Here is a 23,825-nt window from a genome sequence, read left to right on the forward strand (position 1 = left end):
TCAGAAATCAGACAAAAATCGGGCAGCACAACGGCAGTAGACAGAATTTTACACAAAATTTCTTGCAAAGAAAATTTACCAAATTCGCACAGAATATAGATAATTGCATTCCAGAACATTTATTCTACTGCACAGAGAATTTACCATTTCACAGAAAATTGTAGTCTACGAAAAACTCCGCCGAATCAAAAATACCCGGACAAAAATCTTCGGAAAATAACCAAAATGTGCACACTCGGCACGTCAACAATATACGGAAAGTTACGCGGTAAAAACTGAACCAATCAAAAGATACGGACGAAAAACCGTAACGGAAACAAAAATCCGGACAGAAAATACCGCCAAACGCGACGGAACTGAAAATTGAGAAAGGCGGAATGTGCCTTACCTCGTGCACAGCAATATCCTGAACAGTCTCGTCGGATGAAAACGGCTCCGCGTCGTCCGAAAATCAACTTTTCCAAATTCTTCTTCGACTTTCTCTCTCCTCAGAAAAATCAGATATTTATAAAATATTTTCTCTCTCTTCAAATGAGCTGAAATCAGCTTTATAATCTTCATATCGGCCCGGCCGATCGCCAGATCGTCCTGGACGATCAGACCAAACAAGATCATCCTGGCCGATACTCCAGGACGATTGCACGGCCGATCCTTATGAACAGTTACATCGTCCTGGACGATATCCAGATCGTCCCGGGACGATCCGACCAAATGGATCGTCCTGGACAGCTCCCAGGGCTGTTGTCTGGCCGATATTTTCTACAGTGCCCATCGTCCTGGCCGATGTCCTCGATCGGCCTGGACGATACCTACAGGAAATCACCTGGAACACTTCTGGACAAATTCTGGAGCTGCATATCAACTGATCGTCCCAGGACGATCCAGATCGTCCTGGACGATCCTGGAGCAGATTTCTGATGTTACACCAGCAGATCATGAAGACTAAGGCGGATGCTCACCGCAAGGATGTGAAATTTGAAGTAGGGGAAATGGTGTACCTAAAGCTACGGCCTTACCGACAGAAGACCTTGGCCAGCAGAAGGAGTGAGAAGCTTTCTCCACGATACTATGGGCCATTCGAGATAGAAGGGAAAGTTGGGATGGTGGCCTACCGACTCAAGTTACCTCCTCATTCCTCCATCCACCCTGTATTCCATGCATCATTATTGAGGAAGTGCATAGGGGATCATACTGTGGCCACTCCTACTCTACCCCAGGACCTCGCAGGAGTTAGGCAATTCTTACTAGAGCCACTACAGGTGAAGGAAGTAAGGAAGAATGATCAAGGCAACAAGGAGGTGCTCATTGAATGGAAGGATTACCCGTCACATGAGGCTACATGGGAGATATACGAAGCCATGCGGGAGCAATTTCCAGAGTTCAACCTTGAGGACAAGGTTGATCTTCTAGAGGGCGGTATTGATGGAACGGTTCACCCTGAACCGGTCCATCCAAATAGACCCTCACGGGTCTACAGGAGGCGGGTTCCGCCTCCTCCGCCCGCTCCTTCAGCCGATAGCCAAGGGGGGGCCTTGGGCCCACCTATTTTGATCTAAGGGCCACAATGGATGGGGCGCAAGCTTCATGGGGAGATGTAGGGTGGATTTGCAAAGGGTAATGTAGGGATGTGAGGGTTTTGGGAAAGTATTAAGATGAGTCTTTAGGGTTCATTGAGGGGTATGCTGAAAATAGTCTTTTGCTTCTTCTTGTTTACTAGTTCCTAGGGTTTGTAGTGGGAGACCTTGTCCTTCTTGAAGTGGACAAACTTATCTTGTTATTTGCTTTGATTTTAATGCAAAAGGCTTTGTTCTTCTTTCCATTACTTTTGAGATTGTGTTTGTCTTGATTTGGTGGAGAAGTTCTTATCATTGAAGACGAATATCTATTGAGAAACCCTAGGGCGTATCAGGCACCTAGAAGTTGGGATAAGGGTGATCCTAAAAACATCATATGATATTTTCCTTGTGTTATACACAGTGAATATACAAAGTAATGAAGAGTTTATCCAAATTTTAAATCACTTCATATAAAAGCATAAGTTTTGGCCCAAATAAATGACCAAGAATAGCATTAAGCAGTTATTTCAGACCAGATGCAGTAAAGTCTCAGTTTGAGTCTGTTTATTAAATCTTGAAACCAATGGCCCAAAATCAGTTACTGGACGTCGCTCAAACTAAACCAAACTAAACTTCCACTTTCAAAATAAATACCTCACCTACCCCCATCATGAACTCATTCTCATTTGATTTCTGCTTTCTCCTTAAAGTTTCCAATGGATCCAACCCAATGTTCAACAAGTATTTAGCTTTATCATCCAGTCATATTATTTCAAAGCACTGCCAAGCTCCTGAAGCTACTAGTGATGGTTACACTCTAGCATCAGCTGGTGGAAACCCTTAGTTGAGTTTTCGTGGGACAATGGACAGCATTAGGAACCTCGTTAGAGTAGCTTGGCAGTTTAGGATTGTTGTAGGTTAACATTTGCTTAACTCTATCACTCCTGCTCCGCTTCTCCCATTTTCAGCAGCTGATACAAGTGAAAACATACCATTTTCTACGTTACAAAAACCACTTCCTGCCTTGAAGACATTCAATGCCGCTGCAAGTCTTAATAATTTCCCAAAAACTTTAGATATATGCCCAAGCATTCACACTGATAGGTTTTCAAGTATTCTATTTTGATAACCATCCTATTAAATGTGATAATAACTCAGGTCAGCAATTCAAATAATTTCATCATCATTATCCTCTCAGGCTTATTGATTTTGATGCATTGCCAAATTCTCCATGTCAATGTAACCTAGCATTCATTTATTATAGGGACAACGATCTTGTCCCCGTGATATCAAGCAAATCTATGCAAATTTAATACACTCCACTGATAGATGGTACATAAGATAGTTTGCATCTATATGTATGCCTATTTAAATTTGCATCACCAAAAAAATAGGATCACAAGAAAAGAGAGCATATAAATAATATAATCAGTAAATGCAACTGATAAAGAATGACGAACATGAAAGATGGAGCTGCGTACCAGTAAGTACAGTATTAAGCAAAAGAACACCCTGCATAAGATCATAAAGTTGAGTTAACGAGCAGGAAGATTAAGAAAGCATAAATGTTTCCTATTTTTTGATGGCGTAATGAAATAGATAACCTTAAAAAAACTATAAATAATATATAAAATGAAGAATTTCTATCAAACGACAAATCACCAAAAAAAGTGTTTCCGTGCATGAAAGAAAATATGATATATTCTAACAGTAAGAATGCATAGCTTGCCTCATGCCTGATACTTATCAAGAAAATAAGTCCTCATTAAAGAAGATGGCTTCCAAGAAAAAGAAAATTTGCAAATCTATACTAATAAATCATAGTCCAAAAGATGATTCACCCTCTACTTTCTGACAAATTTAGAAAGGAAAGCCAATTTAAGTTAATACTCCTAGATGGTTAGTCCACTGTGATCTCTTCTTTCACCGCAAACAGGAAACAGTTATATTGCATGTCTAATTAAACATTAAAAAAATCAACCAATCTCCTAACCCAAACAATAAAAAATTCTTTAAGCTGCCATTCAAAAAGAACCAGAATATCTTTTAGTTCTGAAATTTTGCATTAAAGGAAAAAAGAACAAAATATAATTAAGTGTGCCTTTAACCACACATTCCTCTCTCATCAAAGAAGAAAACTCAGGCGGATATGCATTTCATCATCCTTCCATCACTCCATCCTTAGTAATTGTTGAAAGATCCTCCATCTGATTGACATGGAAGAATTTGGGCTTTGTCCAAGCATTCGTCCTTCCATTCGAAAGGGAATCCTACCTCCAGGCCGACTTAATTCCCATTCTTCCAACAACATTACTACTCGTCTCCACATGCTGCGAAGTCAACCCATAAGCCCACTTGTGAGATGCTATTGGTCCCCATTGGACCTTTTGAACCCTTAGTGTCTTTCATCAAGATAGTCCAATCTTGGCCTCCTGGTTTATCATATCCGAAAGAAATCATATACACTATTTTGTCAGCCATCATCACAATAATCAACACAGACTTCCATTCGCGTGCTCCCGAGATGTTATGTTTTAAGTTGTGTTCATTTGCATGCTCCTGATGCACTCAAGGCCCCCAATTTAATGAGCCATTATCATGCCCAAAATAAATGAACCATAAGTTCTTGCAATAGACTTCAAACAGAACAAAACAAGAAACTGCAGCATAAGTGATACACCTTGGAAGTAAAAACAATAAATAAAAGAGAAAAAAATCATAGTAATATAAAGATATTGCTGATTTTCTTATTGCTCCTTCAATAATAAAGCAAGAAACAATTGATCTACTACTCAGAGAGGTAGATCAACTCTACCACAAATCCTAGAAACCGCTAGGAACTCACAACAAATACTAAAAAAATAAACTCAGCAATATCTTCCCTAAACCATGGACAAACTCCCCCTTAAATAGCCCTAAAACACCATAACACAATTAGAACCTTCCTCATTAGCATAAACATAATTTAGGAACCTTTCTAAATATATAGAACATTTATAATCAACATAAATATAATTTATGAAACATTCATAAATAATTAAACATGATTTAGAAAAATCCTAAACATGATTTAGGAAACCTCCCTAAACAATTAAACATATTTTAGGAAACATTCTGATCAGGACATCGGAGATCAACGGCTATGATCTCTATTTATTTATGTGTTTTATTTTATTTTGTTGTTTTTCCCTTTTAACCCTTATGGGTGGTCATGTAGTGTTGTGTAGCCCGAAGGGCATTTTAGTCGTTACCTCTTTTCTTTTCATGAGGCCTATTTATAGGCTAGTTTCTTGTAATTTGGGGATGATGAATTATTGAATGAAAAAGAGTTTGTTCTTGCTTGATCTCTTAGTGAGTTCATGAGAGGAGAAGCCCGAGGAGGGTGATTTGCAGTACCCGTCAATCTTTGGAAGAGTCCAAGGTTCGCGGTTCTTATGATCTCTTTGTGAGTTCGTTAGTTTACTTTTATCTTATTTGTATATTTCTTTCATCTCTTTTCTCCCCCTCCATCCACCACCCCTTCCTTCATCCCCACCGCCGGTTGTTTAACTTCATCCACCCAAGTCCTCCCCTAGCTCCTTCACCCCAAGCCGGACCACCATCCAAGCCCGTCTCCTCCCACCCGACCACAACTTCCACGACAATCTTCCTTGGCCGCCGCCCCTCACACAAATCCCCACCATCATGATGAATCCAAACATCATGATGACTCCCAAGACTGAGCCAAACAAGAAAGGAAGGTTGTCCATCATTTGAAATTCAAATTTGAATTTCAAAAACTTGCATTATTTGCCAAGTTCAAAATAAGGAAAGTTTTAATTTCAAATCCGATTTAATTTTAAATTAAAGAGGATTGATTATTCTCTTTCTTACGTGGCAAATCTAAATTGGAAACTTTGTAAAATCTTTCCCACAACCCCTCACCCCCTCATGGTGCCGCCGGCCTCACCCCTTAATTGCCCCCCCCCCCCCCCTAAATGCCCCCCCCCCCCCCAATTTAATTCTCATTTAAACCCCTTTTGAAATTTGAATTTAATTTCAAGGCTTCCCTCCAAATTCACTTAAGCTGAAATTAAAATCAAATTACTCCAAACCTCTCTCTCTTCATCCCGCCGGCCCAACATGGGCTTTGCCCCATTAAAGGCCTCTCTCTCTAATTAATTTGAATTTAAAATTCAAATTAGTTTCCCTCTTTTTTTTACTCAAAATCTGAAATTAATTTTTGATTTGGGATAAAATTTCTTTTCCTCCCCCGGATCTAACCGAATTCCCCCTCCAACTGCCACCTCTTCTTTCCATCCGTGCTCCTTCACCTCCCGTCAAGAATGCATGGCGGATCCGGAGCGTGATCAAGGATTTGTATATGACTTTCAAGGAGACATTGACGAGGTCCGATCGACATTCTTTGACGTGGGTTCGGCTTTGACCACACCGTCGAGGATTACTTGAACCGTATTCTTCCCACCCTCTTGGACGTCATCGACGAGCAACTTCCGGCAGACGATTGGATCATCAACGGGTGTCCACCATCTTCCCCAAATCCGACTTCTTCCCCGGCGACTAGTCCTCTCGGCATCACTTGTGTGATAGTGGCATCCTTAAGCGTGCTCGCAATCCTCCTCCGCTAACCTCCACTTTCAAGAGCTGAGTGAAGGATCTCTAGGTGAGGGATCTAGATTTTAAACTTGAGGCTTTTGTTACATTTGCTATTTGCATTACCTACTAATCATTGGTTGTTATTCTGCAAGTCCTACTAATCTCAAATTGTAATCAATTGTTATTACTTAATCTTTCAATGCCATATTCTTAAAACTTCACTTGAGTAAACAAATAGTTTATTGGTAGCAAAGCAAGGTTCACCACTTGATTAATATCTTAATTGCAATTCTTGTCTATCGCATTTAGTTTCCCATCACATTCTTAAACAATTAAACAATTCCTAAATAGTATAAACACAATTAGAAAATTTTACTAAACTCCCACCTTGATTAAGAACCTTCCTAAATAATTTTCTTTAATTAGAATTTTTTCTAAGAAAATCTCTCTACCTACCTAAAAAGCTCCAGCCCCCGTGCAAAAAAAAAAGTGTATCAATACTCCCTCCCAAAAAATACACCTTGTCCTCAAGGTGGAACGAAGGTATTGTCCACATAATAGTCCTCCTGGATCATCAAGCATTCTGAGAGTTTCAATTGTTGAAGTGCTTCTGTTAATTTCTGCTAGTTTTGTCATAGGATTTCTTACCAGCTTGTGCTTGCATAAATCTTACGTATTCTTGTCAGTCATTCTCAATTGCTATTTTTGCCTTTGTTTCTTCCCCAAGCTAGGTGTCATCCAGAATTCTCGCGATCTTTTTCCTTCAACCATTGCTTATTGATACATTGATTTCAGCATCTGAAAATGCTAAATCACTGTCAACCCTAGCATCCTTGTCTGAAATATGAGATTCAAATTGTTTAAGTTCAGAAAAAATATGAGAAGCATTTTGAATACCAGATTCATCAAATCCCTCCTAGGTACACTCATCATAAGGAAGGCCACACCATTTAACCAAAGCTTTTCCTCCACCATTTTTAGGTTCACTCAAAGAAATAATACGTTGTGGCCGAAACCATTGTTCTTCACATATATTTATGATAGACACTCCATACTTTGCTTTACAATTCTCAAGATTTCTCTTTGCTAGAACTTTTAACTAATCTTCTAAAACCCAGCTGTTATGCATGTTTGATTTACCTGCCCATTTTACAAAAAATTCGTAAGCAACACAACTAGTGTCCTTAGGCTTCAATTCCAGCTTTGATTCCTTTGGTATTACAATATTTTCAGAACTATGATAAGATTCAGGTCCCATGGTACAAGCAAGAGCATCTTGTGACACACCATTGGCTGGCATTTCAGAAGACATTGGTGTGTGAACCTCATTGTGATTTTTTGCACAAAGAAATTTCACATTACTCTCTTCCAGACACTTCTTAACAATCAAATCTCCAAAATTTCTATCATCACTAAGTTCAAACCCTTCGCCAGCCATGCAATGATCTAGTAAGGACTGACAATTTGATAACAACTCGTCCTCTGCCTTGCTCATGAATTCCCAAGCTCTACATGTTTTCCCATTAACATCTTTACTAGACTTAATGGAATTCGCAGCAATTTTTGTATCAATCAAATTTGCATCACCTTAGAACGCCTTATCCATGGCATTGTCCAACTTCCCATCTACAACATTACTTCCTTTAAAACAATCTACTTGATCATGATTTTGCTGACCTATTAAATCACAATATGGAAACTCGTTGCAATATTTGCTTTCATTTCTACTTTCATTTCTACTTGAGAAGTGGCCATACTGATTGCTTGACTAATACATGACGACTCCGTTTGAACTTGACACCTCAGAATGTGAGCAACCTAAGGTATGTTATGAAAACAATCCCCATGATAAGTCATTGTCATCTCAGAATTTTCACCTCATCCACTTAACTCATGAGACATGAAATGTGCTCCATTGGGCGAAATCTGAATTTCATCCTTTGAATCTTTCGGTTTAATCAATTCGATGTCATCTTTGTCCTTTGGGAACTTTGTCTTAGCTGCATCCTGTAAAAAATTGCGCAATATGAGGCTCGCCTTGAGGCCCGCCTTTGCGCAATTCCCATAAAAAACGTCTCGATGCTTACGCCTCGAGTTTTTTTTATGAGGCTTGCGCCTCAACTTGGTTGAGGCCCGCCTTGCCTCACTAGCATGAGGCTTACGCCTCACGCTATATATATTAAAACTTACATAAATCTTGAAGTAAGTGCCCGACATTGGATTCTATAGGAGAGGATGGGGAGAGAGCAGTTCACCATAATGATGATTCAAATGAAGAACCCCTTAGTGATGACAGTGTTGATGACTTATGAGTTCTTATGTGATATGTCATTGCTATTTGTTTTTGAAAATTGGAATTATATGTTAATGAAAAGAATATTGGGATGTGGGAAAGATAGAATTTTGAGTTGAACTATATTTCATGTTGTCTTATTATTGGGATATTTTGATTTCAATTCATATCTTATGCTTTTTTATGTTTTATATTATTCACTCATTAGTATATAAAAAATTTATCATTTTATGTTTACGCAATCTTTTGATTTTAAGGCTTACGCCTAAAAACGCCTTGAGGCTTACTCCTCGCCTCACGAATGAAAAACGCCTCAATACCCGAATACGCAATTTTAAACATTGGGCACGATTGTTTTGCACAAGACTTAGGTTTTGATCAGCACCATTAACTTGGCTTTGCAAGTTTATTTCTTTTCCCTCTTCATTCTCATCGTTGTCGATCAATTTATCCTTGGAAGGAGCTTGTGTATCACTTCTTAAATTCTCACTCTTATTCTCCTCAATCATTTGCATCTTCAACTTTCTTACCCTAAAATTGTCACCGCCTCAATGGCTTCTTCCTCCTCCAGTGTAGCGGTTGTTGTGATCACTCCATGTTTCCTCCGTGTATCGAGGGTGGGAATCCCACCTTTCTTCCAACCGCCTCACACGAACCGATTCCCTGGCTCATCTTGTCCCCCTTGTCCGGTCGTTCACTCTTGCCCAAAAAATCTCCCATATTGGCCGGTCACCCCACCAAATCCATCATGAAACTCCCTTCTTACCGTCCCCCCACCCGAAAATATTATTTTGCCCCTTATCAGAGCCCTAGGAGGTGGCTCTTGATGAAAGGAGCTCTCTTCATTGAACTCTTCCCATCCGATCTCTTTTCATTCAAATTTGACCAAGAGAATCCCTATCAAATCTTGACTAGAGTTAGCAATTGGAACCGTCAGTTGGATTTTGGATCACATCTCCATGAACTTTCCCATCATCTCCTCCAAAATCTCCTTTCCCTTTGGTTCTGCCCTAGAAATCGTCAATGAAGCTTTCAACTGCATCTCAATCATCTTCTTTATTATATCCTCCAATTTATCAAAGCGGTTCTCAATGGATGAGAGTATTTCTTCCATAGTTGAGAATTTTCCTTCGATGGTTGAGAACTTTTCGTTCATCTGGTATTTGATTTGCTCCACTTTACCTTCCTATTCATCCTTTTTCTTTGTTGTCATCTCTCAAAAAAACTCGCTCTGATACCAATTTGATACGCCTTGTAAGTAAAAATAGCAAATAAAAGAAAAAAACAACATATAAACACAAAGATATGGCTTATTTTCTAATTTCTCCTTCAATAATAAAGCAAGATACAATTAACTTACTATTCGAGAGGTAAATCAGCTCTCCCACAAACCCTAGACGCCATTAAGAACTCACAACAAACATTAAGAAAATAAACTCAGCAATATCCTTCCTAAATCACACGGTCATTCCAAAATGACAGCATCAAAGATCTGTCTATATATACACGGTCACGGTTATCCCGGACTGCATTCTGGAAAAAGTAGCCTACTTGACAGAAAGGGCGGGCACTCTCGGCTCGTAGGTAGGCACTCTCGTGTTTCAACCCCACGTGACTTTGAAAGTTGTGGGGCACTGTGTACTTAAAGCCTCTACGAGTTGCAAGTGAATGGGGCCGGTGCGTGGCGAACGGAACGGTTCATCAAGCCATTTCTCGCCTCAACCCCCTAAATAGGAAGAGGGGTACTTTACTAATAGGGGGGAATTTGTCTCGCACCTGACTGTGAGGGACCTCTCGATACCGCTCCGTGGGGTTCACTTCGTCACTAGTGGCCGGTTTCCCGTCGCGGAAGCCTTTTCCCAGTGCGCGGAGCCCAGCCCCAACGAGGAAGGTGTTAGTGCTTTCTCATGGGGTAAATAATGCTAATCCCTCTTTTTGTGCTACTCCTACGGGAAGAATCTAATAAAACGCGAAGCGTTCTCTTGGTTTCGCTTCTAAAGGCTGCCCTCTCTCGGCTGGATTTTTGTCCAGCCTACTACGAGGATCCCGTATCCCGTACATCGTCTTTCTCCCTCCTGGGTTCCCGTGGTTCCTATGCCGCCGCGTTTCCCGTCCTTTTCTTTTAGTGCTTCGACCCAAAGCGATAGCTTGAAGTGTTTTCAGTGGATAGAATGGCTGCGCTCCAGCTCACTCAAGAATGGGACGACAATGGTCCGCCGGCAAGCTCGTTCTGATCTTGGACACAGTACATTGGAATCCTGAAGCACCACCACGAACGCTACCGTGCGTGCGCCTGCAATACGGTAAGGCACCACCCTATTGTGCTAGCAGCCAACTCCGGCGTGTCAACTTAGTTATCCTCATCAAGCCACAACCTTGATGTCTAGCTTCCCAACTGGTAGACGGTTCCTTTTCCCCTAGATCCATGAAGGGAGAAGTCAGTTGATTCTTCCGAAGAACCAAAAGCGAAGCGCTATGCCGGGGCGAGGGAACGGGAAAAGAAATTGCTCCGAAGAAAGAGATTAGGGTTCCCAATGCTTCTCCACGCCCAACGAGATGCGCCAACCTCGGGATGCTTTACTCCTAACCACACGAAGGTTCCGAGACGGCAAACAAACTCCCCCTTAAATAGCTCTAAAACACCATAACACAATTAAAACCTTCCTAATCAGCATAAACATAATTTAGAAAACATTTCTAAAAAAATAGAACATTTCTAATCAACATAAACATAATTTAAGAAACCTTCTGATGCAGGACACGCATGAAAATTTGATTTAGATAAGGAATTTTGCACGCTCGATGATTAAGAGCAAGTTAACTAAAGCTTGATGTTAATTTAAACAATGAAATAAAATAAAAGAGTGATAACAAAAGCTTAGGCCAAGTCACTTGCAAAAAGTAAAAACCTCATAATAATCAATTACTCTTGACGTTGCATACGAGATGGGTTTCAACAAGAAATCCCTAATCTAACAATAAGGGTAGTGCTATAAGATCTCTCACATAACTCCTAATAAATGCTAGGCTTTAGCGGGAAAATTTAGCACAATTTTCCATTAGTCAATTAGAGCTACAATTGAGAACGACTAAAAGATAAAGAATAGGAAGAGAGATCACCCAAACAAATATGTTGAACAAAGCTCCGGTGTGGTGTTATATGCTTGAGAGGAAGTAGACAGCTACATGCAACCTCTAGCTGCCTTGGGACAGCAATTTGATGATCTTTGGCGGGTGGGCAGCAAGTATCTTTGGACTGGTTTCTCTAAACAGCAAAATGAAGCTCTTGGACAGCACACGATGGTCTCCGGGTGGCAAGGCAGCCACCATAAACAGTCCAGAATTTCTGGAGAGCAATCTCGGGTCTTCAAGGATGCAAGATAGCAAGTGAATAATGTTGGAATATGTTGACAGCCAACTGGAGTCTCCAGGAAAGGAAGGAAAACGTGGGAAGAGCTTTGAGAGGAGGCGGTGGGATTAGATTAGGAGGTGGGATTTAATTCCAAAGTTAAAAGTCTGATTTTGGAAAAAAAGTAAAGAGGTGAGGGCCTAGGGAGTTTCGGCCAAGAGAGGGGAGGGAACACTTGAATTATTTCCAAGAATATGGCCTGGCTTTTGGAAAGAATTCCAAAGAGGAATTATATGGGGGGGCCGGCGGCATAGGAAGATATGGGAGGAATTAATGGGAGTATTTAATGCCTTCTTGATTTAGGGAATTAAATTAGGGAAGAGAGATCTCATCCCAATTTAATTTAAAATTCAAATGAAATTGGATTTGACAACTTTCCTAAAATAGGATTTATATTTTAGGTAATAATTTCAAAATTCAAAAAGATTTGAATTTGCAATTATTTGAGTTACCTAAAATATGAGGAACGAATTTAGGAAAAGTGTAATGGCAATTGATGAGGGAGGGGAAAGCCAAGGGGTGGCCGACAGTTTGGACTAGGGTGTTGGGTGATAGGGGAGGTGGCTAGGTGGGGAGAAGGGATTGGTTAGGGTGGTGGTGGTGGGATGAAGCCAGTGGGTGGGGGATTGGTGAACCGTGGCTTAGAGGAAGAATAAATTATGAAGATTAGCAACGATTAAAAAGGCGGAAGAGGCGTACGCACTTAGGCGCGACTCAAGGCGAGGCGAAGCATTTGCGCGTTGAGGCTTACGCCTCGTAGGATTCGGCGGAGCGTGCGCTTATTTCGCACAGAGCGTAGGCTTCAGTTTGTAACGCCTCGAAGCGAAACGAGGCACCGCTTCGATTTGTAAGTATATAGACCAAACGGTGAGAGTCGTATAAGAGTCGAGTATTAGGGCAACATACCTGCTTCTGCTTTGGGTGAGAACTGAAAGTCAAACTCCGCCGACTTCGACGACCACAGTTCGGTCGAGTTCGAACATAGCTGGAGGCGATCGAAGGTAACGATTTATTTCTTCTTCTTCTCTTGCTTCTCGTAATCTTCCCGTCATTTGCTTCATGTCTCGCTTCTTCTTCTCCAGCTTCCTGTAATCGAAGGTTCTTTTTTCACGGCTAGGTAATGATCTTTCTTCCCGTTATTTGCTTCATGTCTCGCTTCATCAGATTGTACATGCTCGATACCGCTCAGTACAAGCTCGGTACCGCTCAGTACATGATCGGTACCGAGCTAGTACCGCTCGGTACCGAGCAAGTACATGCTCGGTACTTAGCGGAACATGCTCCGTACCACTCGGTACCGAGCGGTACATGCTCGGTACACGCTCGGTACTGAGCGGTACATGCTCGGTACGCTCGGTATTGAGCATATACAACAAGCAGAATTTCAAAATTACTCTTATAATATAATTTTGTTCCGGGGGCGCTGCCCCCGAAAACCCCCGCCAGTGGGCAGCGCCCCCTTGGACCCCCGGCAGACTGATATATTTTTATATTCATGTTGTTTTATTATTGGTATTTGGTAGTACAAATAATTGTTAAAATATATCCTATTGTTAGCATGACTAGTGACACAAGAAGAAAATATCCTGCATGAAAATATGAAACTCAAGTTGAAGTGTCAGGTGAAGGTGCAAAGAAGGGATATGTTTACATGAAATGTAATTTCTGTGAGAAACGCATAACTGGTGGCGTCAACTGTCAAGAGATTGAAGGATCATCTAGCCTGCACTCATGTCAATGTGGGACCATGTGCAAAAGTTCCTGATGAGGTGAAGAAGGAATGTACAAATTATTTAAAGAAGTTTGCCACCACAAAGGAGGTCACACAAAGAAATATGGAAGAGATGATAGGAAACTCTTCTTACTATAGATCACAACATGAAGGTTCCAGTACTGAAAGCCATCTAGTTTCTTCTGACCGAGGCAGTCGGGGGCCCATGGATAGATTTATGCTAAATATTGATAACGACGTAAACATAAATACTCAGGATATTCAGCCTACTACAGCTACAAAAGAACTCAGGAACAGAATTTGTTTGGATATCGCCAGATTCATCTATGAAAATGGGATTCCATTTAATGTTGTTAGGAGTCCGTCATGGATTAATGATATGTTGGAAGCTATGAAAGAGGATAACAACTTCCAAGCATGTATGAGTTGAGAACTTGGATGCTGAATGAGGAGGTTAAGACAACTTCAAAAATGGTGGATGATGTTAAGAAGACTTGGATTGAGACAGGAGTGAGAATAATGTCAGATGGTTGGTCAGATATTCGACATAGAAGTATTATTAATTTCTTGGTCAACAATTCATATGGAACAGCTTTTCTCAAATCAGTAGATGCTTCAAGCTTTGTAAAGGATGCACATTTATTGTTTGAAATATTGGATGAAGTTGTGGAGGAAGTGGGAGATGCCTTAGCAGTACAGATTGTTACTGATAATGCAAGTGCATACAAAGCTGTAGGAAGAATGTTAATGGAGAAGAGGCCTCACCTTTACTGGACTCCTTGTGCTGCACATTGTAATGACTTGATGCTTGAGAGGTTGGGACAGTTGCCTCAACATAAATCAGCCATATTGAAGGCCAAATTCATTAGTAAGTATATATACAATCATTCTTGGGTACTCAGCTTGATGAAAAAATTCACTGACAAGAAAATTATTAGACCTGCTGTTACAAGATTTGCTACTGCATATTTAACATTGCAGAGATTCAAGGAGTTAAGACAACCTTTGAAAGCAATGTTTGCTTTTGAAGAGCGGGATAAAAGTTCATAGGCCAAAAAACAAGAAAGAAAACAAGTTAAAAAGATTGTTATGAAAGACGATTCATTTTGGCGCAGTACAAATTATGTTTTGAAGACAACATGATCATTAGTAAAGGTGCTTAGAATGGTTGATGGTGAGAGGGCCCCGGCTATGAGATTTATTTATGAAGTAATGAATAGGGCTAAAGAAGACATTGCAAAAGAATTGGGAGGTCAAGAAAGTGCCTACAAAGAAATATGGGATATTATAGATAAAAAGTGGGATCGACAATTACACCAACACTTACATGCTGCTGCGTACTATTTAAATCCTCAATTTCATTATGATAAGAATTTTCATGTTGACAAAGAGGTGAAAACTAGTTTATATGCATGTATGGACAAACTCATTTCTGAAGAAGACTACCTTAAAGTAAATGATCAACTTGAGGATTTTCATTTGAAGAAGGGAATGTTTGGATTTAGAGCAGCACAAACATGCTACAAAACACGATCTCCTGGTATGTTTATAGTTTGAGTATTTATAATTTTAATGTTAATATTTATGTTCAAGTCTTCTACTTCAACCAATATTCATAAAATATTATGTTTGTCTCATGTAGAACGTTGGTGGGCTCAGTTTGAAGATGATGTTCCTGAATTGAAAGCTTTTGCAGTTAAAGTTCTTAGTCTAACGTGTTCGACTTCTGCATGCGAGCGGAATTGGAGCATCTTCAATCAAATTCATACAAAGAGGAGAAATCGATTGGCGGCAGATCGAATGAACAAACTAGTTTATATTATGTTTAACAAAAAATCAAAAGATAGATATCTCAAATTGCAGAATCAATGAAATATTGAGAATGAAATTGACCATTTGCTTGTTGATGAGTTACAATCTGATGATGAATGGGTTACTCCTAAAAATGTTGATGTTTTTAAAGTTGAAGTAGAAGGAAAAACTCATGTCAATGAAGAAGACAATGAAGCAACTACCCACGTATATAAAAGAAAGAAACAAAGTGAGATTGAAGTTTCAAAAAAATTCAAAGGTATTCTTAAATATAATGAATTATTTTATATGTTACTATTGTTTCATTTTAGAGCTAATGAAATATTAACTGATATAGGAGATAAAGGAAAAAATATTATAGATGAAGAAGAGTTTGAGGATGACTTTGACATTAATTATGAAGATTATTCTGAAGACAATCAAAGTGATGATGAGCCTGCTTTGAGTCTTCATCCTAAGGGGATGTTTTATTTTTAAGTGAGTTTATTTTAAATCTTGTATTCCAGTAATATTATCTTAAAACAAATCTTCAAATTCATAGTTGACATAATATTTTGTTATTTTTTGTAATTATTTATAATTTCAAAATTAATTTATTTTAATCGTTTTAAGGCTTACGCCTCGATCCGCCTCGAGGCTTACACCTCGCCTCGTTTAAAAAAAACACATCGATTCCCGATTTCGCCTTTGAAAACCTTGAAGATTAGAACAATAAAAGATAAACTAACCACAAACCCGGACTCTTCCAAGGTTAGTAGGTGATCTGAATCCCTCTCCAAGGGGTCTCTCTCCAATCTCTCTCAAGCCCTCACAAGAACTCAAACACAAGAAAATTTTATCATTCATTCATTAACCTCTCCAAAGGAAGAGGGTGGCTTTAAATAGCCAAAATACATTAAGGGGAAATAACAAAGACACTATTACCCCTAGGGCATACATAAAACAAAGCCCTCATGTGAGGGTAGAAAAGATTAAAAAAATAATAACAAATCAAATACATAAAATAGATCAAAATAAATAGGAACGATCGTAGCCGTAGATCTTTGATGTCCTCATCACCTTCCTAAATAATTAAACATGATTTAGGAAACCTTCCTAAACAATCAAACATATTTAGAAAATCTTCCAAAACAATCAAACATATTTTAGAAAACTTTCCTAAACAATTTAAAACATCATAAATAACATAAAAACAATTAGAAAATGTTCCTAAACAACTCCTCCCCTTGATTAGAATCCCCCCCCCCCAAAAAAAAAAGCGTATCAATAAGCATTGTTTCAGCCCATTTCTGCATCTGATATTCTATGTACAATTTCAACATAAGAGGTAAATTATTACCATAGAAAGATGGACACCAAAGTTATAGGGAAGGACCTCATGGCACAGTGAAGAGTTTAAATGTTGCATGGGCAAACTGTTGCATAACATTCCAGAATATCAATCAACGACAGGATCATAGATATTGAAAAGCGCATCCGTAGGAAGAAGGTTTAAAATCAAATTTCAAACAGACTGAAAGAAACCGTAATGAAACACAATATTTTCGTCAAAAAAACATTATAAACTACCTGCACTGCCCATCTTTCCAGATTTCCATGCATGGGAATGGAACAGCCAACATCCTTGTGAAGTTCCTTAAAAATATTGATTAAGCTTGATGGAGGCTTGATACCCTCTGGCACTGAGAAGGCAAGGCCCATAGCTTGACCAGGCCCATGATACGGATCCTGAAACAGATGGTTAACCAAGCCATGATACAAAAAATAATTTGTATGAGACCTATATCTGAAGTTCCATAATTAGGTTTCTTTGTCAAGACCAAAACCTATAGGGCCGGGTCAGCAATTCAACATAACAAACTTATAGTTAAATCATCTTACAGACACTCTTGATTTTGTTTATAATCACATCATAATTAACCTTTTCCCAACTATTTTATTCCAGATTTATTACTCATTTCATTCCTATTGAATGCTGAAGGAGGTGCTAACTCATTTATGCACAACTTCTAGCCATATTATGTTTGGTTTAGCTCTTACTCTTCATAATCCTTCACATTAATTCTATCTTCCATTTCTTGGTGCGTCAATTCACTTCAGCTGATCTTCTACAAATAAAACAATTTCATATAAAGCATGGGACAACCTCACATAACTAGAAATCTAAAAAAAAGCATGTCATTTCGCTCTATGTAAGAGAGAAGAAATAGAGACCCAAAACACAAATGAATCAAACATCCTCGGACTTTTCCTGTACTATTAGAAAGGAATTCTGGTTTGTATAATCTATCGTTTGTGAATCATTTCATAGGAAGACATGCACTGCTTATCTTGTTAAGAAATCATGCTAGCCAGTAGGATAATGAAAAAACATAGGCCGGATTTGTAGTCTTCCTAATCTTCTACTCGTACAAGACAGCACAAGAAAAACATGGCAATAAAAGGCATCTACCTCTAGGAAGCTATGATACTCTCAAATATCGCACTATTCACAGCTTCTTCTTCTTCTTTTCTTTTTAAAATCTTTTTAGCAGCTTAATCATTGGCTCAGTATAAATTAAAAGTAGATAAAAAGATGGACCAAATTAGAATATGAGTACATAATGAGCCTTGCCATGGTATAGCACAAAACAATGTGACTCAAGCTTTACGTAGTCTAGCAAAAGTGGACAGAAGGACATGAGCCAGCACCACTGCACAGTGGTACCCTAGAACATCGAAATGACTCTCTTAGTATTTAAAAAACAAATTTAATCAAGGGAGAAGCATGATGGAGATCATCAGGGTTTAACATGTACCCCAAATAAGTTGTTGATGCTAGACGGTTTAGGGTTAGGATTTCTTAATCCAACTAGAATGATGCAATGTATATAAATCATTCAAAGAAAATCAAAATTTATAAGTTAAATACCACAAAATACACAAACTTGTTTGTCATAGGCACAAACCAAAAAAAATATGAAAAATCAAATGCAAATGATAACACAATGATTAATTAAATATGAATAAATCAACACAAAATTAGAAAAAATAAAAAATCAATGGGCAATTATAATTTTGCCACCACAATTAAAAGTTTAGTTGAATCAAATTTGAACAAAATCACAAACTCTAGCAAGCCATTGGCAAGTTATTTCAGAAAAAGCTAAATAAAGAAAATTTAAACATCACATAAGTAAAAAAGATAAGTTCCACTAGAATTATATAGTTGTCTTTGTACTCCAATCAAAGAAAGCACACATCCAACTTGCATACACGAGTGAAATTGAAATAAAAAATTCTATTGAATAAAAATTATTAATTTGCATGCCTTCACATCTTTGAGTTGATATATATAATTAGCACAAGATCAATTCAATTCAGCTAAAATCAATTTGAAATTCAATTATCATAAATATAGCTCTTCTGGTGAAATTTTTTGTGAGCCAACTCGCACATGAAGCCACAGTACCACACCAAAGGAGCAACTCGTTACAAATAAATTATAAGCAGCAGGATTTAAATAGGTAGGATTAACTATAGGACATGATAGATAATTAAGTAGAAACCATGTGTGCTACTAAAAATCACATGATAGGATGGGTATAAAAACAATGAGTTAATTGTAGCGAACATGCTATTAAGATAGATCCGAATTCCTATTGCCCCCAATATCCAAAGCAAACATAACAAGGCCCATCAAACCTCATTAGCAATCATCAAGGTAGTGAACACATCTCCATCATTTTTAGCTGTGCTATCCAAAATATGATCAAACATAATAAATAAAATATTATTTACTTTCACCCTAAAAACTTTCTCCGCATAAACACCATCTTCCATTATTTCTGCCATCGACCAAGCATGCCACTCAGACTAATCACTTTCTTATCATACTTGATCCTCGACTTGAAAATTTATTTATCTATTGCTGGATAGAACAACTCGTTGGCCTTTGTTCTAATATCCAAATGCCCACAACCAAACTTTCACATAAACCAACCTCTACATTTACATCACTATCACAATCCTCAAAGCCAACCAAAGGCTACCACCATTACACTCAAGCTATAACGGACTTTTCTCCTCTGCAATTATCATTTTCATCCTTCAATTGACTTCGTATTATCCCATACCGATGCCCACTGATGACATCACACTCATGTCATCCCTAAGGAAGTTAAACTTATCATCAATCTCAAGCCAATAACAACAAGCACCCATCACAAACAATACTCTGCTTCCAACTATGATATTAATAAATAATAATTGTATAAGGTGCAAGAAGTCTGATATTTAGAAAAGCAATTATGATAGCAAATTAATGAGATTTCTTTGGCTTAACTTTAGGTAACAGTTTGATCATATTTTTACTTCAAAATTTGTTAAGAATTAGCAAAAATATATGCAATAACCTAAACAAATTTTAACAACAAATTCCAATAAGAAAATGCCTGGATTCATGTTAGAATATTTCAATATTGCAATAACTTATGACCAAAATTTCTTCAAATTTCTAAGGATTTATCAAGAAAACTTTGAAGGAAAATATCCACATATATCAATCTCCCACTTGTAGATTAGTTTTCAAAGTAACATGTTAAAAGAGTCATCTTTGTGTGGCAACCCCTCAATTTTATAAGGATTTATCAAGAATACTTTAAGGAAATGTATCCACGTCTAATAATTTCCCATTTGCGTATTAACTTTTAATGTAGAATCTTAAGAGAATCATCTTTGTGTGGTAACCTGAGGTAGGCAAGGGGAGGGGTCAAAACAAGTTGAGTTTTACTTTTGGTTTCTTCTCTTGTATCTTTTCATCTTCCCCCTCTCCTTGCTCTTCATTAACTTGTCCTTTCATCTCCTCCTTATCCTTTGGGCTATTTTCTGGTTTCATGGGAGCCTTGGCTGATTTCGGTTTTGAGCTTTAGTTGTTGAAATTTTAGTGGTGCAAGCTCATTATTATCATGTGGAGGTGTAGCTCATTATGAGCTGATGTTTAGCTATAAATTCATTATGAGGTGCAAGCTTTTAGGTGAGTGGAACTTGTCTCTTCCTCTTCTTCTTTGCCTCTTGAGCTGCTGCATTATTTTCCCTCATTTGGCTGCTGGAACCGTGGCCTTCAATGTGCTTTAATGTTGGCATTTGGGGTTTCTCTATGGTGGAACCTGTGGCATTTATTCCCTTTAATTGCTGCCTCGGTTGTGCTGGAAACCTGTGGCTTTTTTCCTTGATCTTTGCTTTGCCGTTTGGATTTCTTTGTTGCTATTACCGCGGCTTTTAAATGGCTTGCTGCTGTTGGTTTTCCTATGCTGGAAACCGTGACTTTCTGCCCTGCTGTTTGGGATTCCTGTGCAGGAATATTGATGGCTTTTATCACCTCATTTATATGGGAATATGAACAGTTTTTTTGGACTGTTTTTTGACAGGTTTTTTGGGCTGTTTTGGGACAGATTTCTGGACAGATTCCTGTACATAAATCTGGACTGAATTTTGTCTTTTCATTTACCCCCCTTTTAATTGAATTAATTAGTGGTTATAATGACTATTTGTATTCCTCTTTTATGCCTATATATAGAGGAAGTTTTGTGGCTGTTTTAAAAGTGTGATTTTTGGGACAAACCTGAGAGGTTTTTGCTTTGGAAATCCTGCGGGCTCTTTCTAAGCTTCTTTCTCATCCCCTCCGGAAATCCTGCGGGCTCTTTCCAACCTTCGTCTCGGCTTCTAATCTCTTTCTTCTATCCGCAAGTGCCACTCCATCAGTATCCTTCTTCTCTATGTGAAGCAACTATAGGGTGTCTTGTTTGAGTCATTTGTAAGTCGTCTATATTTGTAAGTGTCTTGTAAGTCCTTTCATAATATTAAAATTGTCATTTTGTTTTGTGCAAATGTCGTCGCCTTATCTTATGTTAAATTTTAGTCTCTTTTAAGTTATAGGAAGAGTTTGTTTTTGTGATCAAAAATTTGGGTCCCTCCCCAAATTTTTGACTGCATCATAACCCCTCTCAAGCAACCATGGCTGTTAACTAAAGTTGTGCAATGCATCAATTTGTTATAAGTAAACTAATTAAATTCATAAACTATAGCCCTTTGTTATCATGCTCCTCCTTGATCCTAAAACATCATTTATTTTGCAATGCCTGCCTGTCCTTTGATAGCCCTCGCTTAACAGAGAAATTATCCTATTAGCTCCTCCAAGTCCACCAGCATTTGCCAATAATAAATAATACAAATTATGAAAGTAACTATGTATATGCCTAAACATCCATTAAGATTTTCTTAACTCAAACACACGTTCATTTATCTAAGCTTGTATCTCAGCCTTAATGACTTAAACACTAACATGCACATCATTTTCTCAAGCTCAATCTACCCACCTATTTTGGCCTGCATATATAAATGTGACTTTGCACATGACATACTCATTGAAAAAACACTATGCACCTGATGATAGTTAACTTTTCATAGCCAAGATTATCAATTAAGTAACACTCTGAAGGTTTCTAATGCAAATTAAAAGAAAACCCAAAAAACTATAAATGTGAAAGTTTAAGGGTTATTTGATTGAATGTATTATGAGTGTCTTGTATTTGAAGTGAATGAGTTTTGAATTTATGTGTTTGTTTGGTGTGACAGAAATGCAAAATATTTCTCCGAGAAATTTTGAATACATCCAACATTTTATTTTTGAGGAATTTAAAATTTGCTAAAACAAACAAATTTCAAATCACCGCATTCTTCGACTTCATCGTCGCAAATCCTAGTTCTCGTGAACATCCTCGCACATCCTAGTTCTCATGAACATCCTCACATGTCCTAGCGCTAGCAAAGACTGGCTTAATTCAAGGACTTCCAACTTTCCTATACTTTCTAAAGACAATCTTTATAGAAATCAAAATTCAAGGAGTTCAAACCAAAAAGCTTACTTTTCAATTGCAATATCCTAATCTCTTTCTCAGTTGTGTGTACTCACATTGGAAGCCACATGCTTGAGTTTGTAATTGAGTCTATAATTACTCCCACTATTTAGAAGTTTGATGTAATGTTTACCATCTTTACTTTCTTGTGAAATCACTGTAATGCCCTGTTCATCTTTCAAGTTTCATCACAAAAAGTTAAGATGTAACTCCCTTCATCTAAACATCCAATTGAGACCAAGTTTGTATTCAAGCTAGGGGTATTCCTTAAATTATGAAGCTTACATCCAATCATAATAACCATTTTAATTTGCACATTACCAACTTCAATTATGTTCAAGGGTTCATCATCAACTAGATAACATCTTACAATCTCCTACAAAATAGTTACATATAAACTATCCAAATAGAGTAAAATAGAAAAAAATGCACTACAAACCATAACTCTATAAAACTATCAATGCTATGGATTAATGCATTATAAACTTCTTTAATTGTAGCATTCATAGATTCAGTCATTTAAGATGAACTATGCCAATCTGATGGGGACACCAGTGTAATATCCAAAGTTTCAGAGCAGGTAAATATAATTTATTTTAGTGGAATTGTGATTTTTAATAATTAGATTATTATTATGTAATTATTAGTAATTATATTAAGAAATATAATTTAGTTCCTGTATTCCTGAATAGATGCTTAGGTAGGGTTGAGAGAGATAGCAGTTATACAAATGTGAGTGGGGCCTCACAAAGCTCTTATCCTTATTCCTGTGGATTCATGCAAGCAGGAAAGATAAGGGAGTCGGCATAGTGCAGTTTGCACTGCTTCAGTGTTCAGCATAGTGGTTGTAGGTATAAGGTGGTTTGGTGCGGGAATTCCTGAAGATTCCCTGAAGGAAAACTATCGGCACAGTGCTTCTTCCGTTGATTTCCTGGTTCGGCCAAAGTAAGGCTGCGGCACAGTAGCAGGAATCACTGTAGCATATTTCGCTACAGGGCCGCAGGAATTGTAGATCAGTTTGGCTCTGTGGTAGAAGGCGGCACTAGGAATCCTGAGAATTACAGCAGGCTGGAAATAGCGATATAGTGATTGCTGGGTAGAGTTCTTCGGCTCAGTGCTAAGAAAGGAAATTATCATCTGGTATGAAGAAGATCCCGTAGATTGTTCAAAGAATGGAGAGTAAGATTCCAGCAGGAGAAACAACAGGAAAGATAAATGGAATTGAAGCCTTGGAGCAGAATTTTGCTGTAAAGGAAAACTTCTGAATTCAGATTTCAGTAAAAGAAGAATAAAGAAAGAACAGTGAAGGAAGAATAAGTGGGAATAAGAAAGAAAAGTCAGAGAGGAAAACACAAGTAAGTTATTTTGGTATGTGCTTAGTGTGGAATTTCAATTAGTAGTAAAAGTTCATAAAGATATTATAATTAATGATGTCTTAGATAAATTTGGTCATATATCAAGAGAAAGCTTCGAAGTGACTTACAATCGTAGAAAACTTCGAAGTAGAGAATTGGAGACACCTCAGCAAGAA

General features: G+C 38.1%; 2 protein-coding genes and 1 long non-coding RNA gene across 5 annotated transcripts in view; 1 reads left to right on the forward strand and 2 right to left on the reverse strand.

The window, feature by feature from the left end:
• The window catches only part of LOC110097485 (uracil-DNA glycosylase, mitochondrial), a 50,126-nt gene that overhangs the window by 17,929 nt on the left and 8,372 nt on the right, over positions 1-23,825 (reverse strand). For all 3 annotated transcript variants that reach the window (XM_028696418.1, XM_020823861.2, XM_020823862.2), the window contains exons 3-4: positions 16,968-17,126; positions 3,038-3,068 (exon numbers count right to left, since the gene is read on the reverse strand). In XM_028696418.1, the coding sequence (XP_028552251.1) occupies positions 3,038-3,068; positions 16,968-17,126 (190 nt within the window). The remainder of the gene's footprint in view (positions 1-3,037; positions 3,069-16,967; positions 17,127-23,825) is intronic.
• LOC114580024 lies at positions 14,661-15,513 on the forward strand. Its single transcript, XM_028696419.1, has 2 exons — positions 14,661-15,126; positions 15,229-15,513. Exons 1-2 carry the CDS (start codon positions 14,751-14,753, stop codon positions 15,456-15,458), a joined length of 606 nt encoding a protein of 201 aa, XP_028552252.1. The 5' UTR covers positions 14,661-14,750; the 3' UTR covers positions 15,459-15,513.
• The window catches only part of LOC114580025, a 12,368-nt gene continuing 7,753 nt past the window's right edge, over positions 19,211-23,825 (reverse strand). The window contains exon 2 of the long non-coding RNA XR_003701328.1: positions 19,211-23,814. This is a non-coding gene — a long non-coding RNA (uncharacterized LOC114580025). The remainder of the gene's footprint in view (positions 23,815-23,825) is intronic.

The sequence above is a fragment of the Dendrobium catenatum genome, unplaced genomic scaffold, assembly GCF_001605985.2.
Source record: "Dendrobium catenatum unplaced genomic scaffold, ASM160598v2 fragScaff_scaffold_743, whole genome shotgun sequence".
NCBI classification, from domain to species: Eukaryota; Viridiplantae; Streptophyta; class Magnoliopsida; order Asparagales; family Orchidaceae; genus Dendrobium; species Dendrobium catenatum.